General features: G+C 38.5%; 2 protein-coding genes across 3 annotated transcripts; one reads left to right on the top strand and one right to left on the bottom strand.

Moving 5' to 3' along the window:
- Window positions 1-205: 205 nt before the first annotated feature.
- LOC147170974 (BICD family-like cargo adapter 1) lies at window positions 206-14,584 on the bottom strand. Of its 2 annotated transcripts, none has more exons than XM_086080845.1 (9): window positions 14,233-14,584; window positions 12,883-13,098; window positions 7,641-7,760; window positions 7,060-7,206; window positions 6,134-6,304; window positions 4,620-4,775; window positions 3,186-3,298; window positions 2,026-2,146; window positions 206-1,073 (listed from the first exon to the last, which is right to left on the bottom strand). In XM_086080845.1, the coding sequence occupies exons 1-9, from the start codon at window positions 14,479-14,481 to the stop codon at window positions 864-866; spliced, it is 1,503 nt and encodes a 500-aa protein (XP_085936971.1). In that variant the 5' UTR covers window positions 14,482-14,584; the 3' UTR covers window positions 206-863. The 2 variants fall into 2 exon arrangements, with proteins under 2 accessions (XP_085936971.1, XP_085936972.1); XM_086080846.1 differs by lacking the exon at window positions 14,233-14,584 and adding an exon at window positions 13,304-13,452.
- Window positions 14,585-16,663: 2,079 nt separating this feature from the next.
- Window positions 16,664-19,497, top strand: LOC147170973 (protein FAM98C). Its single transcript, XM_086080877.1, has 8 exons — window positions 16,664-16,803; window positions 16,936-17,039; window positions 17,463-17,588; window positions 17,714-17,964; window positions 18,049-18,129; window positions 18,227-18,343; window positions 19,082-19,228; window positions 19,312-19,497. Exons 1-8 carry the CDS (start codon window positions 16,760-16,762, stop codon window positions 19,462-19,464), a joined length of 1,023 nt encoding a protein of 340 aa, XP_085937003.1. The 5' UTR covers window positions 16,664-16,759; the 3' UTR covers window positions 19,465-19,497.
- The last annotated feature ends 282 nt before the right edge of the window (window positions 19,498-19,779 follow it).

Raw genomic sequence — 19,779 nt, 5'->3', positions numbered from 1 at the left:
TATTAGGCAGAGATCAGAAATGCAGAGTTTAGACATTAAAGCGCATCATTGCAATCCCATATGCAATGCAAAGATGCTCCCTTGTGGCTGTGAGCGGTATATAGGATGACGTCAGCACAATCTGACGAGATAATAAAGTTAGTGTACTTATTGATTTTTTTTTTATTATTATGGCATAAAGGAAAAATACTTTCCACAAAACATCTCTCATTATGAAGAAACGCTAGAAAGGTTTATTAGCTATGACAATTAGAACTCATTCTAAATGTAGTCACATTTTCAAATAAACAATGCCACGATGGAACATGGAATGGTTATTGGTAAACAAAAAGATTGACTTCTGCAAATGTGTTAAATATTTTCACAGAAACACAAAATAAATGGTGCATCAGTAAGAGGGTTCTTATTCTAATTCTCTGAGAATCTCCCTCTTTTGCGAGAAGAAAATGTAACTTTTACATCTAACTTGAGAAGTAAAAAAAAAAATAATGGCAATACAAATGGATTGTTCAGTTGTTATTGCCTGGTCTTCCTTTTTTTTTTTTTTTAATTCATAACAGCAAAACCCCAGCTGCCGCTCTGAAATATACCTTATAAAGAAACAATGCAGACATTTACAAAATCATCAATATTTCAAAAATAAACAATATTTACAAACTTATGCAAAACCACTGTGAGGAAAAAAACAACTAAACTTGTTCCAGGGTTGGTCACAGTAGAAGGAAGCTTTACTTGAAATGTGCTTTGTTGCTCATTTGATCACAAGTGTCTTCATGGCTGCTTTTCATCAAACAGCCATCGCCCATTACTTTTTACTGATTCTCCTGAGCAATCAGCAGGTAGCCCAAAGCCCCTAGAGTTATTTACGTGCTATACGATGCCCCTTTGCCTCGTCTCAACCATTCCCGCCACGGGGACTGGGCCTTGTCGGGATTTGCATCTACACTCCAAGGGAAAGTGGTCCTGCTGGACTTGCGGAAGAATGACATTCCTTGTGAGGTGATCTTCTTTGGAGGATGCTCCGACTGCTGCTGCGACCTCAGCTGCTGGTTGATGACGATCTGGATGTCATCCTGAGGAATCGCGAAGATTTGAAATCGTTTTTGTTTTTGTTTTTACAGTAAGTCTATCTAATTGTATTTAAAAGTAATATTATATTGTAATATTTCAATCACTGTAAACAAGACAAAACTGAAAACTCTAAACAAAGGTGTGGCTACGTTGTGATAGTTGTTTAAGGCACTCAGCTAGGCTTCAAAATGTGAATTCGCAAATCAGAGGCTGACATTTTATAATGTGATGTCATTTATCAATTTTGACTTAGCAAAAACGATGAGCCTGAAAGGGTCACATGACACTTTCAATGCACATATAGGCTAATATAAAAACAAGTGTGAAATGCCTAAATTGTAAATACATTATAATGTATTGCTTTTATGTCGATCCATGTGACGATGAATGTTCTGTTCCGTAGGTAGAAGGATAGCTAAACAGCTAAATAGATAGCTAGTCCAATATTAAACTACTGTATATGACACTGATAGTGAGGTAACAATAAAATGATATTCATTCACCTTCAACCTTCACCTTCATGTGAATTGTTACATAAATGAGATTACCACATACTTTCAGTGAATATAAAAACCTAGCTTATGACATGTTTGTCTGTGAGAGCGCTATATGAATAAAGATGGGGTTGAGTGGTTTCTCGACATGATCGCTGTACACACAGATAAGCAAAAAGACTGGGAAAGCTGTAATATGAATGCTGGACCACAAGATGGCAATGTAGAGAAACACTACAAGCATACACAATACTATGAATCATCCCTTTCATCAGCTCCTGTAGGGCTTTTAGAGTTTGACATGAGTACGTCATGTGACTCTGTTCATCACAGTAGTATAATGTAAATGTACGTTTTCAGACTCCAAAACACCGTTGCAATGTGGTCGAACAAATGTGTTACAGTTGTGAGTGCAAAGAGCCTCAAAGAATCCATGTGAGAACAGAAATGGACACCTTACCTGCCAAGCCTCCAATTCCTGTGAAAGCTCCAGTTTACGTTGAATAGCGTCTAATAACTGGTTGTTCAGAGACATCATTTCGTTTTTACTCCGGACCAACTCCGCCTCCATCAGGGTTTTCCTGCAACAAATCAGGATGTATGGAAAATCATTCAGTATAGAGACACTTTACTTGTGAGTTCTAAAGAAACTGTTTGGACCAAAGTCGACTGTGAGGGGCACGAGGGCGGGGGGAGTTTTTTTTGTGTGCTATTACTGTATTACCATATCTATATCTATATCTATATCGATCGAGAGAGAGAAAGAGAGAGAGAGATTTTGTGTTAGAGTACACTACAGCCTGCCACCCTATCAGTCTCATTCAATGGCAAAGAAGGGAATCTGGAGCATCATTTTAAAATGGTACACGTGATCTACAATAGGGTTGTTTTTGCAAAAATGTCTTTACACACTACAAAAGCGTGTCCCTGCCTCCACCTCACGGTGTCAAGTTTCCCACTGGGTAGGCAGTGATTTACTTTTTTCAAGCTCACTAATCTACATGTCTTGCATCTGGTTTCTGTTTCTGTTCCATTCATGTTAGGGTCTGTTATAACTTTTGCTTGTCATCATGCAGATTGGCATACGTGGGTGCGCGTCTATGCGAGTGTGCGCGGGTGAGTTCATCTTGCGTTGAAAAAGGTTTGGCCACCCTGGTTTTTGTATCTACATAATATCTGTGGGCTTGAGGAACCAAAACATTATACTTTTTAAGACCTTTTCAGGACAATCTGATTTAAGACGTCTAATTCTTTAATTAGAGTGTAATGGGCTCAATGTTATATAATAATAGTCTTAAAAGTTGCAATGATACTTTTTGTACTGCATATTATTCAAAATAGGCATGATGCATTTTAGAGTGATTGCAAACTCATTACACATTCTTCACTTTCTTTCAAGGCTTGTGCAGTGAAAATATAGCAACGTTGTCAATGATGTTTGTGGCATTAGGAAGACCTGTGAATAGTTGATTAAAGGATTAACTGAGATCACATGGGATAATAAGGCCTTCATTTGGGGAAAACTCATTTAGGACTTTTTAAGGCTTTCTAAGGATAAGCGGACACCCAGTAAAAATATGATACTGGTTTTAAGAAGATTTAGCATTAAGGATGACTGACTTGGCAATGGCTTCATCTCGGTCGCGGATGGCTTGCTGGACGACTTCGGCCTGCTCTTTGATGTTCTGCAGCTTCTGCCTCACTGCAGCATTCTCCTGCTGCAGCTGCAACTTCTGGAGGGGGAAAAAATTGTTCAGTGCTTTATCGTTTTATTTGGTGTAATTTTACTGAAAGACAGCGCTATTATAGACAATGACAACTTGATAGGTATACATATCAAGTTGTCATTGCTATAATAGCGCTGTTTACTCCAATCTATATATAGATGTGAATCCATTAAGTAAGCAGCCCTTTTCACACTGCATTTAGCAGGGCACAGCGTTTGTTGTTGTTTGTTTGGATAAAAGATAATGCCTTTTTAAAGAATCCAGCTCAGACATCCAACTTCTGTGCAGTACAATTGTACTACGTGTCTATGACGTAGAAAAATAATGAAATGAGAGCACCCAGATGAGACCTCTCATAAAGAACCCCCCCCAGCAGCACTGCGTCACTTGATCTCTTAATCCACACACTGCGCTCAAATTCTCACACTGATCACTCAACCAGACAACAAAGCATGTTGCAGCTCCTGGAGCATACAGGAAGAACCAAGAGATCGAATGGCAGCAATATATTTGTTCCAAACTTTCCCCCAGAAAAGATTCTGACGTTTTTTTTTATACAATGGACCAGGATGACATATTTAGTTACAGGGATGATTGTTACAGGTAGTACAAGCTCAACCACATTCAAGGAAGGCTTAGAAAAGCATTTCATCTATCAGTTGTAATGATTAGCCAACATTTGTAGGATGAACAGGACAAAGAGACTTTGCACATGTACTGTAATGTCTTATTACATAAGGCCGCAGCACCTTCAGTGACAAGAAAGTTGCTGTGTCTACAGGTATACTTGGCTCACTTTGAAAAGTGTGTGAGGTTATCTTTTTGCGACTTGTAATGTGTAACACTGACCTCAACATGGAAACATTTACAATGTGCTTTTCTTTGTTTTAATGTGTTTGTTCAGCAGCGCTGGTTTATTTCTGATGTTCTGCTTTCAACAAAAAAAAAAATCCCACATAAGACAGACATTTTTAATGATCTAAGAATATAAAACAAAATTTTTATCACTGTTAATACTAAACTGCAGAAACAATAGAAGACTTAACTTGGCATAACTTGAAGATAAGTTATGTTACATATGCGCCTCAAGCATTTAATGTTTTACAAGCGAAGCACTGCAAAACAAATCCAACACTGACCTTCAGTTCAGTTCAAGATTTATTCATGAGAAGTGATTTGGAGCATAGGTCACAACTTTCACCTATGAAAAGTTGCTACAGAAGTATAATTAACCCTATGACATATTAAGTAACTCTTTGGTTGCATTCTGGTTTTAGAGAGTTTCCACCGCATCAGATCAAATAGTAAATGTTATGTGTTGTGTCACCTGTGCTCCAGACGCCTGCGTTAGACTTTGGGCCACGGTCTTCAGTTGGTGCAGAACGCCCTTTAGATTCTCCTCTTGGTCTGTGTCCACACATGTTGCGCTTTTCTGGGCCAGTGGCCTCAGTAACTGAAGGATCAACCCCATTTCTTCTAAAAGCTACATTTAAAAGGAGAAAAGGCACAATATGTTGACAGTAATTCTCAAAGCATGTTATCAGGTACATCTAAATTACAATACTATGTAAATTTTGTATTGATTTTTCTAGTTCAATTAAAATAGGGAAACGCATATGTTGAAGTCACTACATTAGCTATCACGGGGAACATCTAGACAGAGACAACCTTTCATGCTCACAATCACATCACCACTGAGTGGAAATTGAACCCTCACTACCTGCGTGGAAGTCAAGTGACTGAACAATTACAGGAATTGAACCACAGAAATAAAATAACTTTTTATTGAGATGCACCTGTATTTTATCAATATATTTACCCAAAAACAAATTGTCATTGGGTAAACTCTTTCAGGATACTTTTGCCAGATGGTGGTGATAGTAAAGGGACTGATTTTTTTTTTCATTATAGATCTGATTCATCGATTAATCAGCAAAAATAAGAAACAACTTAATCAATTATTAAAATAATCGTTAGTGTCAGCTTTGATAATTACAAATGTTATGATAAGGTGGCAAACATGTGACGTGCACACGTGCTGGAGGGTCCAGGGAACAAGGAAACACTTCAACAATGTGGCTGACAAACAGGAAACCTATTGAATGACTCATAATTACAGTTACATCATATTTTACTGTGGTAAGGCACTGACATTGGGCCAAAAGCTCCAAAATCCTCATTTTTCAGGATACCCCAAAAACAACATATTTGTTCAACCATTAACATTACATCATCAAAGGGAGCAAGTCAACACTTAGGTCTATTATTTGGAAAAACTTTTAAAACATGACACCCACACATGTCGACTGACCAAAAGCTTTTTTTTTGGGGGGGGGGGGGGGCAAAAATATTTTTTAAATAAATTTTGAAGTTTTGTCTCAGTGCCAGCAATGATTGATTGTGATTGGAGGGTTTTGTCAGGTAAAATGTCTTTCAGGAGCATGTTGAAGCCATAAACACATAAGAGTTTTTTGTAGAACTTTGGTGTATATTTCAAAATATTATTAACAGAGATGTAGAATGGGCAGAGGCAGATGAATCTGATAAACTAATCTAAATAGGTATTGCCCTCCGGAATATCAAATGGTTGCAAACATCACTGCAGAGCACAGAAGCCACTGGAATGTTAATTATCTGGATAAATTCCGCTCTCAACATAAGAGATCATATTTAATACTGGCAAGGTTTCAAACTTTAATTCACCTGAGAGATTGTTCATTTTGGCTACCAAGAAAGAAAATAACTTGAGTGAAGCGACGAAGGAGGAATCTGCCGGTAATTGTTCCAATTGTTCTGACAATCTATGATATCTATAATGTATAATATTGGATTTTTTGGTACCTCTTCCTTACTGAATCCTAGGTCAGCCATGTCCAACTCGGAAAGCAGGGACGCATCGCCAAGGTTCTTGGATTCTTGAAGGGACACCTGTTCTTCGAGCTCCTCCACCTGTGCTTGAAGATGCTGTGAGCGACCTCGTGCCACCTCCAGCTCCTGTAAAGCTTCAGCAAGCTGACAAAAAAAAAATCGAACAAAAAAAAAAACACACGTGAGGCCAAAATGACATGCCAGCAACATGAAGTAATTATCGACTGACTATTTCAATACACAATTACCCGTTTAAAAGGAACTGGCAATAAACAATTGTTGTAAATAAAAATGCAAAGTTTCAGAAAAAAAATCTATTAAAAAACACACACACACAACCCAAACAGTGTAATGAGGCAGCAGCTACTGCGGTTTACTTTAGATGACAGGAACGCAAAAGTGACGCAAGCTTGTAAAAATAGAAACTACAGCAACATTTTCTCAATTGAGAAGATGTTTTTATTCCTTTACTATCTGAATTCTACCACTGTTAAAATTTAAGATGGATGTGATAAAGTCAGATTTCTAGACCCAAGGCCATTTGAATCTTTTTTTTTCCAGTAAAACAGAAATTGCCAGATTCCTACTTTCAGTAAACGTGAAACTTGATTAGGGTGTGGAATCCAGACCTGCAGGGGGAAAGTCGCAGTAAGAACTTGTAAATCTCGTCAGTCGTGGTAACACTTTTCAAAATCTCACTGAAGCATCAGCAGCCCAGTCGACGAGTTTAAATTCCTTTTCTTATTGGAAGTCAAACGCAATGTGCTAGATGGAAATACAATTTGGATGAAACACACCTGGGAAGAGTGGTATGCCTTTAATTGTCTTGTAGTGTAATTGCATGAGTGTCTTCAGCCAGTCACCATTAAACATGTGCACGACTGCACGTGCGTGCCTACCCGTTGGTTATGTTGTTGGTTGAGCTGGTCGTGCATAGCCAGGCGTGTGTTCAAAGAGCCTAAATTGGCTCTCAGCTCAACATTCTCCTGGCAAACCTTCTCCAAACGCTCCTCCAGTGCCTGTTCCCTTTGCGTGAGGCGCAAAACCTGGACACATACCCGTAAAAATATTCAGAGATATTCCTACATATGACCCCTGACAGTTATTTTTAGCACTAAGGGTGTCATATTTCGTGTGCTCAAGATTCTTTTAAATCCAAATCTGGAGTGTTATAATTCTGAACTTGAAAATGTGCCCCAAGTCAGATGTTTATATTATTACCTTAACGCATCGCATCACATTTAATACACTTTCATGGCTGATAAGGAATCACAAGATTTATAATTGCATTAATCCAACACCTCCAATTTCATTTTAGCATATTAATAAAAAATTAATAAATAAATTTATGTTGAGTCCAGTGCTTTTTGTACCCCATTCATTGATGCACATTATGTGCTAAAATAGTCTTCATGAAACCAATATTTCAATTACAACTCATTTTTATTGAAGTTTGGTCTGATATACAACGTTTGCTTACCTGCTCTCTCATGGCGCTGATCACCTCCTCATCCTGAGGCCTATTGTGGTTTGTGTTTTTCTTCAGATCTTGTTTAAGCGTCTGCAGCTCGCTGGACATGACCCTCTCCACCTCCATGGCCTGCATACAGTAAATAATATTTAATGTAGATGATATCACGTGGGTATTTTTTTTTATTACTTGTTTATTTTTACATTTGGAACATAAAGGCAGGGATGCAAAAGACAAGCACAAAATGTAATTTGTTGACTTTAGATCCAAAATCTGCCAGGGGCATGATGTTTAATAGGATTGAGGCCACAATCTCCAAAATAAAAAAAGAGAATGTAGCCAGTATGTCTATCTATATGCGAGCTTCTAAATCTCATTTGAGGTCGGCAGTGGGGGCTTTGAGGCCAGGGGGGCCTAAGATTCAAGACCTGCTATTGACCAAAAATTATAGAAAAAAAATCACCTTTTAACACCGTGATTGTATGTATTCAGGTAGTCACACAATTTATCCATCTAGGTGCAAAAGTAGTATGTTAATAGATAATGTATATTATTCTGCTTTGAAAATCTGGGAATAATATGTTGGGTTATTCTTCTCAGTGTCAGAGCCCTGTAACTTTAATAAATCTAATATACATTTTTAAAATAGTATTTTTTTTTCCCCAGCTCCTAGTGCATTGTGTATATGCTTGCATTCCACAACACAATAGAGATCTCATGTTGTTCCCTAATGTTTAAGTTGCATGAAACACACTGATTTCCCCACTGCAGGAACAAAAGAACAATACCTCTATGTAGTTAAAAATAAAAGTATGTGGTATGTCTAAAGATGGAGATGAGATGTGGTGAGAAAAAAAAATGTTAAGGAGCAACAACAAAAAACAACACAGTGTAATAGTGTAATAGGTTTAAAAAAAATATATATATATCAATTAACCCCTTTGCGGTGCTACTGTAACAGGCCAAAGCCCAAATAAACAACAACCCTTTGACCCCTCTTCAACGCACTCCTCAAGTCTGGGAGCCGTCGTTCTCCTTACTCAGCAGTTTGAAGGGTCGCTGTCAGGTCCCATAATGGCCAAATAATACAAGATGAGAGTGTGCTATGCGGTCTTGTCAGTGACAGACGGTTCAAATGTTGCGCACCAGGAAGCTGAAAGGAGACAGCTTGAGTGTACGTGTCTGAAGGCATGGAAATAGGAAGTGAGACAGGCGCGAGTGTGCGTGTGTGGTAAAATAGAGCACAATAATGAACAAAAGAAAAAAGCTAGTGCTTGCAGCACACAATGAAGAAGATGAAGCCTGATTCCTGGAGATGACTTAATTACCGGCTGGTCTCATCAACACAGACCCCTCTCACAATAGAGGCAGCGACCCGCTGAGAATAAGCAGAGACACAAGTGGAAGGAGAATGCTCTATTTGTTAGACACACAAAGACTGAGATGATATCCCCTCATATGGCCCCACTAGCCCCAGGCCGTCCCAGGTCCACAAGAGGAGCTACAGTATAGGGCAGATGACAAGCCAAGCTACAGCAAAGTCCCTCGGGGAGGGCACAAAATGGATGATTGGATAGCTTTCCCCCGGGATGATGGGCTGTTTGCTCTTTGAATCCAGAAAGAAAAACAGCAAATGAACGATTTATACCTCTCAGCATATTGTATTTTCCTTTCTAGGATGCTTGGTTGCAAAGAGATTACTGTACTCAGCTGATATATTTATTTTTATACTGTACGAGAGAAATCCAAAGCTAAGGATTTGTTGAACTGCAGTCTGTCCAAGATTGGATGCCAAGATTTTGCAAAGCCAGATTTTACACCGTCACAGTTTTAGTCCAGGTTTGTAAATGTATCATCATAATGCATCCTAAGATCAACGATGTCAAGCAATAAATGGACCACAACTATTTGCAGGAAATAGCAACTGGACCATCACGCTAATAAGTGAGGTAAAATCGGGATAGGACTAGATAAGCAGTTGCTTCATCCTATTCCATTTCGAACAGTAATTATTTTCTTTTGTAAATAGGTTTCTTTGGTAGTCATTATTATTATTTATGGAGAACAAAAAGTTATATTTCATACTTGTTTTGTGGAAATAGCTTGTTTAAATGTTTCCTTTTGTTGTTGTTGTTGTTGTTGTTGTTTTTTTACACAATTGTGAAATAATACCCTTTTGTTTTTTTGTCATTTTAAATGTTTGAAATAAAGTTGTTTTTTTATTAATTAAAAATAAAATAAAAAATTGCAAAAAAAATGAACTGCATTAGGAAAAATATTAAATAAATGAAACATTGTTTTGTGTGTGTGTGTGTGTGTGTGTGTGTGTGTGTGTGTGTGTGTGTGTGTGTGTGCGTGCGTGCGTGCGTGTGTGCGTGCGTGCGTGCGTGCGTGCATGCGTGGCCACTAATGCCGCAAACGGTCCCCAGGCCATACTTTGTACACCACTGCCCTAATTTAACTGTCCATTGACTATTTATGTGCTTGTGTGCCCTGCCAACTTCATAAGCAAGCATCCTAGAAACTGCTGCATTGCATACTTATGCAATAAAGTTAATAATTTATTAGAGTAATAAAAAAATAATTGGTCATTCATGTTTGGTTCACCAGCAAAAACAGTACAAACTTCAAATGAAACATAACTATGAGATTAGACTGCTCCAGTTTCGCTTAGTGTGCCAATATCAGAGTGTACTGTACTGTGTTCTGTTACTTCTTTTGCAAAGTCACCCAATATTCTTAAGTTAAGCAAATGGTTAACACCATGAAAAAATGAAATGTATCAATATTTTCATCTTGTCATTAAACAATTGTTTGTCTCAGGGTCATTTATAATATTCTAGGTTGCAACTTGCAATGTACATACAGTATCCACTTTGTCAAGTTGAGAATATAGCAAAAAAAAATGAAAAATCCTTTAATAATCACTTGAAGGTTATTTAAGCAAAAGCCAGCAAAGACAGGAGCATCCGAATATTATCTGACGGCTTCTTATGTTGCCGCAGGTAGAAGAACAGTGAATAAAACCGTGGGTAAACTCCCTCCCGTATCTTACTGCAAACTCAACACTTGAACGACTATCTATCGCATTGTTTTCATGCAAATATTTCCTCAACAGTATAGCAAAACTTTCCTGTTCACATCTGTTTTGCTGCTCCCTCTACACGAGCAACACAAATCCACTCAAGTGGTCTGCACAGAACAAAAATCCCCTCTTGTAAACAACAGAAAGCCGTTTGGCTGATTATTTCTCTACTTCATGCCAATATATTTGATACAGTTGTGTATAACAGAGCAGAGTGGCCTGAAAACATGAAGACTTGTGGAAAAGCTTTGGTGTACTTTTGTGCTACAGTGACCAACACAACCAAAACATCCAACACAAATTTCCAACCTTTTTAGTTTATGCTGTTAATATTAAATTATTTATTTTTTTCCCCACAGTACACACAAAATTATTACACTGACTACTCACCAAATTCCCAGAAGAAGCACCCAACACCAGGTCGGGTAAAGAGATGTCATTCGACATTAGCGCTCCTCTCCACACTTTCACTTTTACAACATAGCTGAAGCCAAAGAAAACAGTTCCTCCAATTCCTTTGCCTTCAACAGCCTAGGTTTTTATCTAAATTGGCTTTTTCCTGCACTTCAAGGGGCTCTGGACTCCAGTGTAAGCCCTTGGATGGAAAGACATGACGTTCACATTCGCAGTCTGTTATTTTGTGGACCTTGACACATGGGAGGGGAGTGTTGTTTTGGATTCTTTTTTAACTGAGCAGGAACTAAATAGCTGCTCTTTTTCTCCTGCACAAGGAAATTCTCTTTAAACATACGCCAAGTGTGATGTACATCTCTACATCTAGGGAAATACGCTTGAACAATTTTACAATTCCTTCTTAGGAACACAAAGTCTAATCATCTTCTTAGTATATCAGGTAGATAAGAAGTCCTGAAATACGTCACCGTTTTGATTATCCTCGCAGTAAACACTGCTTCCTTAGCTCCTAACTATTAATGTTTGACTGACCACAAATGATGATGACTCGGCTGCTGACGAGAATAATTTTCCATTCGGTCAAATGATTGCAGGAGAAACAAAAATAGCTAAAGAACAACACTGTGTACCAAAATGAGCTACAGTACTGTATAATAAAGTCTTGCCAAAACACATATATTTTATATTAGGGATGTTTAATACCACTTTTTTTCAGACCGATGCCATTACGAGTACTCAAACGAGTAGTCGCCGATACAGATACCAATAATACTTTTGATAAATGACAGACAGTTAGAAAAAAAAAGCAATATAACATTTTCCGTAAAAATTTAAATTAATGGCAGTTTTCTATTCTGAGCTGAGAACGTGTTGCAAGGGCAGAATATTATAACAAGATAAAAATATAGTTAAACAGTCAATATTATTAGTTCATTTTTTAAGTTTAAAAAAAAATTTAGTTACAAAAAGTTAATGTCTGTAAAAAGAACAAAATGTAGAAGTTAAAATAAAAACATATTTTGGTTGTCAAATGAATAATTTTGTATAAAAAAATGTTTTAATCAAATCGAAAATTTTATTGAATCGGGCTTGAGTGAATCGTTACATGCCTAACTGTAAAGTATCAAAAATACTTTGAATTTTCTGTTTTCTCTCCCTATCATCTCCGCAAAGAAGGACATCATTTCATCAGTGTTTGTTTTTTGGGCATTTACCATTGGTTTGAAAAACCATAAAACTTTGTGAAGGGTTTTGGGATAAAGTGGAACATGGCACAAATCAAAACAAAAGCGTAGTTGCCTCTATATCTCCTGTTATTGTATTGGATCTGGTTAATACATGGATGGGAGATTGCTCGTGAATAAGAGATTTACCTGTTTATTCCTTAAATATGTGCAATTTTTTTCTTTTTTCTTTCTTTTTCATTAAAACAGACAATCTGTATCCCACTAGAATAGAATGAGCTTTTAATCTCTCTCTGCTGTTTAAATAAAAACACACATTGCTTTACTGTGTGAGAGCACAAAAACTGAGGGCTGTGTGCGTGGCCTTGTGTGTCAGGCTGATACCCGAGAGGCTTATAAAGAACACAGTGTCAATGTGTGGGGTGGACTGGGTCAGTGCTTGCCTTATCTGCTTTGGAGCTTGAGTCTGTTGTTAAATGATCACCTTGAGGGCCTCTCGCATAGACACAAACCAATTATTCTCACACACAGCCAGGCCTGTGTATGTGTGATGTGCGATTGGACTCACAGCATTGAGTTTTTCCTTCAGTTGCTGTGTGTTCTCACTGTAAGCCATCTGAGCTTGTGCCTTGTCCCTCTCAGCCTGGCACAAGGCCTGAGTGAGTCGCTGCACCTGAGCAGTCAACTCCCTCGTATCCCTCTCAAGGTCGCCCACCTGACTCTTCCACTGAGACTGGCAGTTTTCCAGCTTCAAGCGTAGCTCATGATTGCTCTGTTCCAGCTCCTGATTGGGGGGGGAGGGGAAAAAAACACATGAATCATAAACATGTAAACTCATTCTTAAATGCCAAAAAACAGCTAGTCTTGAGTCACTACTGATGAATTCAATTGACCAGTCCAAAAGCACCACCATGCCCATTCTTGAGCAAACTTTCTGCTACGGCATGCGAATGCCAAATATCTCTCATGAGTTCAGAGGACAGACATACCAACATTATTGTTGATGTTGCAATTAAATGTTCCTCATTAAAAAAATAATAATAGTAATTCCCCACTCCAGTAACGTAAACACTTCCCATGACCACACGAATAAACAGACGTCAGGCGTTTTCGCTTTTGAACCTCAAATGCACTATATGCCACGTCGGAGGCGGGACTTCCGACTTCCGGGTTTTCGCCAATCAACTTTGTTTCCGTTTCTGGTTTGCAACGTGTGGGCCATGTCCCAGTACTTGCCCTTCCGTTTTTGTGCCCCTCGGTTGCGCGTTCCCGTCGACGGGTGCGAGGCTACGAGTGTGTAGTGTCTGTCTCAGTGTCCGAAACATTTCAGATAGCCGAGACGCCCTCCCGCCGATGAGCAGGAGCGCCGCGGTTGGGGGGCGCAGGGGTGTGGGTGCGAGTGTTGGAACGCGGCCTCAAACGGCGCTGATGTGAAAAACCCGGAAGTCGAAAGTCCGTGGCATCTACCCCATCGTACTGTGCGTGCATGTGTCGCGATGGCACAGTTCACAGTACTGTATGTAAGAGACTTACCATTGAAAATGTTGTACAGTTTAATTCATCTACAATTGTGCCGATATGGCAAAAACGAATTGTGATTCATTGGTGGATTTAAAGCTCAAAATGTACAGTAAACATACAAGTTGTATACTTTATTTATTTTTGCAGCGTTATAGATAATATATAGGCGTATTTTATACATATTGGATACCAGTGTGAGTAAAAAAAAATTAAAATTGGGGCGGGGGGTATCTGCGGAATCACGTTAACTGAAGTAGTCTAGCCTATATGACGCGTTCTCCATACACAGAAAGCCAGCTTGCCAGAGAGCACTTAACTTGTATTTCCCGCCCACTGCGCTCCAAAAACACAAAACTCTAGACAAACCTTTTGTTTAATTAAAAAAAAAAAAACTTACCTCCAGTTTATCTGCGTACTTCTCATGCAGTTTGTCGCTCTGCTCTTTGAGTTGACGGTTTTCCAAGAGCAACGCGTTCCCCAGCTGGGCAGCCAAAATAACCTCTTCCTCCTTTTGTTTCAAAGCGACCACAAGCTGACCGGGGTCTTGGTAATCGACTATTTCCTCCTCGCCGTAGTCGATGAAGAAGCCCTCCTCCTCCAAGCCCATTTGCTTGGCCGAGAAGCCCCACTTGCATGGCCGATTCATGACTCAATAGTAGTGTTATTGCTTTGTCCGAAGTAGTGTATGTGAACCCACGCGAAAAGCGATGACATGTTGTGCTCCATGACACCTGACTGCGTGTGCTGTACTTATGTGGGACGGGGGAGGGTGTGGGGGGGACACGAGTGTCAACTGCAGCTGTCTGTGCGCAGGGCGTCGGCTTATATCACCTGGCAACGCTTCGGCGTCATTTCGAGCCGCACAATACAATCATTAAATCAACAAGCTCCACTTTGAATAGCATCTAACCATGATTTAACAATCTATTATTGTGGTTGCATCCTACTGAGACGTTTTGCACCAACAGCAATAATGATGATAAGAATCAGACCAACGATTAATAACAGGACAGCAGTCTCACAGTCGAGAGGTCCTAGGTTCGAATCTCGCCTCAGGCAGGCAGTTGTGTGGAGTTTGAATGTTTTCCCTTTGTGTTGACACTAGAAAATAAAAATTGGCCAACTTTTTGCCTCTTTCATTTTTAGAAGCGTGTTTGAACTTGTTATCTAATTTTTTAACCATTTTTGATCATTTTATTACAGCTAATATTGGATAAAGTCGTTCGGACCTTAATAATATTCAGAAGTGTGTATCAAACTGGTAGCCCTTTGCAATAATCAGTGCCTACTAAAGTAGTTCTCAGCTTCAAAAAGGTTGCCGACCCCTGCTGTAGAAAATGAAGATAATAATCAAAATAATCAAAATAATCAAAATAATCAAAATAATCAAAATAATCAAAATTATCAAAATTATCAAAATTATCAAAATAATGAGAACAAGAACAAGTAAAAGATTACTCAATTACAAGAAATGTACGCGTCTTATTTCCATACTGCTTCAGTATCCCCACGCGATCAAGGCTGCCAAGTGGTGGAGAGCGTCTGCTTGCATTGTTAGACTTGCTGTCAAGGTCAGAGGTCGACCCCTGGAGCATTTTATTGAGACAGGGGCAATATCAGGGGAATAAAAGGCAGCGCATCCTGACGCATGGCACAGCTTTGTTGTCTCTGGGACTAAAGCGTAAGCACATATGGCGGTGAGGTCTCAGCAGGGAGTGAGCTAACGCACACGTTGTAAAGTGCATCACGGCGCCTTATGCTGCCTTAGCTGTGTCTGATGTGTATTAATAGTGTTTTCTGGTAGAAAACATCCATCTAGAGTACTTATTATTTTTTTGTAGTGAACAGGTTATATAGTTGAAGACAACTTTTCACAATATACAGTTTTCAGTTAACCTATAAAGTGTACGTTAACTTACACAATATTCTCAGTGAAAACCCACAAACGCTTGGGGTGACAGACAGGCCAAGATTGAAACCCTCCTGGCTGAGGCAAACTGTGCTACCCTTCCAGAATTTCAATCATGGTAAATGACAGTCGATTCAAGCTTTATCTTTGTTCAACCAATATGTACTAGGAGAAAACCCATGTAAGTATATACATACATACTTACATGAGAGAACAAGCAAACGGTACAAAGGAAGGCTTGAGACAAGATTTGAACACAGTGAGGCAAATATATTAACCACTAAGTTCCACCATGCTGTGAATGACAACATTATTATTTCAGTTTTATACATGATCTATTCTGTTACTATTTAAGTTTAATGATGTTGTGCACTTTTGATTTGTATAATCAATTGGTAGTTTTTGAAAATAATTCGTAGCTCTCGCTCGTATTTATTCTAACTGATCAACACTAACACAAGCAAACCTTGTGGAAAATAAATAAATAATAAAATCACGTTTTGTTTTACTCACTAAAAAGTATTATTATTATAATTATTATTATATTTAAAACATAATTACAGTACAGTAAACATAATTTAAAAAAAATAGCTATATAGCCTACACACACACACACACACACACATATATATATATGTGTGTATATATATATGTATATATATAAAATAAAACAAAACAAAAGTAATTTTTAAACTATGCGTTAATGAATATGATGATAATTAATGCGATATGTATTGTATGTAAATCAAAGGCTGAAAAAGATACGAACGGCAGCGTAAGTGTATTACAGCACATTTCGACTTACGTACACATTAAGGTTACGTCACCGCAGGAGTAATGTAACACTTATTCCTGTCAGTTCACTCTCCAGCCAGCAGGTGGCAATGTGCACCCAAGTTGTTATTGATTACAGGAAGTGATCTAATCGAAGTAAACGTCGTTCAGGATGGTGCATGCGTGAAACAAGCTTGCAAGTGAATGAGTTCTCAACTTGCAACAAACAGTGTCAGTAAAAATGGAAAGGAGTATCGGGATCATTTCTGTCATTAAAGCGTTAGGGTGAGTAATATTTAACTGCATTTGTACCGTTTTCTGAGCAGTCACGAATCTCCACATTGTTTTTAATCAAGCAACGTCTACACGTCAAAGGCGCAACATAAGCTTGGTTTAATGTGTTTGATGTGTACACAGGTACAAGGGTTGCTGTTTGTCGAGGTGTGCATGTGATGAACTCCCATGCCCACTGTTAAACTGGCTTACATCCCAGCTGATGTGTCTGTGCCCGGAGCTGCGGGGTATGAAAAGTACAGTACACTACAATGGAACATTAATTTCTTCCCACTTTTTAAGGCAATATTCAGCAGTGTTTCTCTTTTTACCCCAAGTACTGGAGCATTATGTTACGTTAGAACATTAATAAAGACTGTAGGCTACTCAAATAATGATTAAATGAATTGCACATAAAAGATGAATAAAGCTGTACATGAATATTATGTTTTAACACAAACGGTTGTAAAATGATTAATTGAAAAATTACCTGTACTTAAATTTATGGTTCTTTAAGCCACTGTTTGTAGTTTTTAACATTATTTGGCGTTAAAATAATGGGTGGATAATAAATGATTGCCATATTACTGCAAGTGGTCCCTCATTGTACTTTAAATTTTTTATTTGTCAACTTCAAAATGTGCTCAGTAAAAATGATGTGTTAACTGCAGACTCAGGTGAAAGAGGTAGCGTCTTGCTAGTGAGAGAGCTGAAAAACATCCTGTCCGACTTACACTCTCCCCTCACTGGGCTGACCTCAGAGATGCTGGAGCCTTCTGCCCTATACAAAATCACTGGTGAGGCTTTTTTTGTGTAAGGAAATAGCAGCTGTTTGCATTATGTGTGGGTTTTTGAATATATCTTTCCCCAAAAGCCTCACATGATGTCTTAAACCTCTACAATGTTTCTTGAAACCCTGCAGAGTTCCTTGTGTCAGAATTGCAAGCAGCACATATAATCAAGTATAAAGAGCTGCACTCTGGGGATAAATCCGCCAGAGAAGAGGCCGCAAAAGAGCAGAGAGTGGAGGAAATGACAGTGTTTTGCCAGGAACATGAGGACAATGATGAAACCAATAACCGAAAAACAGCTGAGATAGAGGCGGAGTGGATATTACTGCTTCACGCTCTTAACATGGATACATCCTCTCAATATTCTGATGTGCTGCATGAGGTGAGCTGGTTAACAGAGGCCAGGCTTTACGCGAGCCGTTACAGACTGCAATGATAAGTAATAGTTATGTGATGTACTATGCAGGTGGAGTCAAGGATTGCTCATCTTCCCGGCAAAGCTATGACGAAGCCTCTTCTACACACCATGCTCAGTACAGAGCAGTGGGTAGGGTGTTTTTAAATTCTGCAGTTTATCCCTCTTGAGTACAGGAAATTTTACTCTGTAATTTAACTTTTATTTCAAATGTTACTTCATCTCTCAGAGGCAACTGGAAAAGATCAATCGAGTTCTGTCCGCTGACTATGGCTGTCGACAGCAAATGATGGTCAAGCGCTTTCAGGTTTCGCTTGAGTCATTTGCTTGGGGAGAAAAACATAAGGTAGGAATGTCTAAGCACGATTAAAGAATGACAGTGTTTGGTAGATAGTGAACAATTCTTCAAAAAAAGAAGCTTCAAGTACTTCACGTTGTTTATTGCCACTTGCAGTTGATAACACTTAATGCAAAATGCTTTAGATGGGCTAATGAAGCTAGCATTGATGTTGCTGTAATTATAAACCTTTAAACAATTTAGATTTGAATACACACAGAGCATGCAACACATTTCACATATATCTTATTACTGTATACTGTTTGAAAACTATTTATTGTTGTGATATTCTGTATTCATCATCAAATGGATGGATGGATTGTATACTGTCCCCTGATGGCCAAGGTGTAAATGGTAGTAAAATAAATTACAGTAAAGCATGAAATTGAGATGCACAAACTGTTTTAATGGTTGCCATACTATTTCATTATTTTAATGTATAACAACGTTTACATTTATGTGATAGTACTTTTTTTTTCATATTATTGAAATTAATAGTGGGTTGTTAAAAATGAATGGACATTGAAAAATTCGACACACTGTCTCTTTAATAATTGACACCTTTCATTGGTTTTAAATTGGTGTCACTTGCAATGTCATCTAGGACCCTAGGACCAGTGCTATAGAGACTGAATAGATAAAGTCAAGCAGCTTGCCCCTGAGAAATGCACACACAAACTCCAATACCTGTGCAGATGACAATAATTAATCTTTCTATCTATATAACAGTATCACTTTCCTACACAGGAGCGTAGTGAAGCAATTGCCACGGTCCCTCCTCTTGCATCCATCGCGGTTTCGTCCAGAGTGTCCCTCTCACTTCTACTGGCTACCAGAGAGGATCTGTCCTGCATTGAGCCAATCAAAGCTGGAACTACTACTAATATCTACAAGGTAGAACAGTAAACTGCTATGAAGTATCCTTTTTTTTATCGTAAATGAAACTCATGGGAAGATAATTATTCTCTGGTGTCTAGAAAATGATGGGCCATGTACCGGACAGAGGAGGACGACCAGGGGAAATGGAGGCACCTATGCCTCCCTGGGCAGAGAGAAAATCGGGACATGGTGGTGGACGCCAGCAATGGCCTAAAAATCAAAATAAAAAAAGGAAGGGGAAAAGGGATTAACATGCAACCCTCTTGAGCTTTACTGATGTTTATTTTTCTGGTGGTGGTGGTGGTGGTGGTGGTGGTGGGGGGGGTGTAAAAGAATAAATGATTTATAGTTAATTTTAAGTTATAGTACATAACTTGTACTGTATTGTCTATTTTTTTTTAAACACGGCTGTCATTTCCTGTAGTGTGCATATATATGACACAATATGCTTTGTAATCTGTGGTATAAAATGGGATAATAATAGATTTTGTATTCTATTTTCATACTTGCAGATATTAAAATTGAATCAAAATTTTGACTTTTTTCATGTCATTCATCAACGGTTA

The sequence above is a fragment of the Leptonotus elevatus genome, chromosome 7 (genome assembly GCF_054856555.1).
Source record: "Leptonotus elevatus isolate MCC_2025b chromosome 7, RoL_Lele_1.0, whole genome shotgun sequence".
In the NCBI taxonomy this organism is placed as follows: domain Eukaryota; kingdom Metazoa; phylum Chordata; class Actinopteri; order Syngnathiformes; family Syngnathidae; genus Leptonotus; species Leptonotus elevatus.
The sequence above is the reverse complement of the archived record's forward strand: the minus strand, read 5'-3'. Positions and strand labels throughout refer to the sequence as shown.

Bases quoted from the DNA above. Each gene is read 5' to 3' on its own strand.
- LOC147170974 (XM_086080845.1), bottom strand. From the start codon at position 14,481: ATGAATCGGCCATGCAAGTGGGGCTTCTCGGCCAAGCAAATGGGCTTG. The intron at 7,207-7,640 runs GTAAGCAAACGT...GTATGTGTCCAG, and splicing joins TCAGCGCCATGAGAGAGCAG to GTTTTGCGCCTCACGCAAAG. The intron at 3,299-4,619 runs GTGACACAACAC...TTCCCCCTCCAG, and splicing joins CGCAGGCGTCTGGAGCACAG to AAGTTGCAGCTGCAGCAGGA.
- LOC147170973 (XM_086080877.1), top strand. From the start codon at position 16,760: ATGGAAAGGAGTATCGGGATCATTTCTGTCATTAAAGCGTTAGG. The intron at 16,804-16,935 runs GTGAGTAATATT...ATGTGTACACAG, and splicing joins TCTGTCATTAAAGCGTTAGG to GTACAAGGGTTGCTGTTTGT. The intron at 18,130-18,226 runs GTAGGGTGTTTT...TTCATCTCTCAG, and splicing joins TGCTCAGTACAGAGCAGTGG to AGGCAACTGGAAAAGATCAA.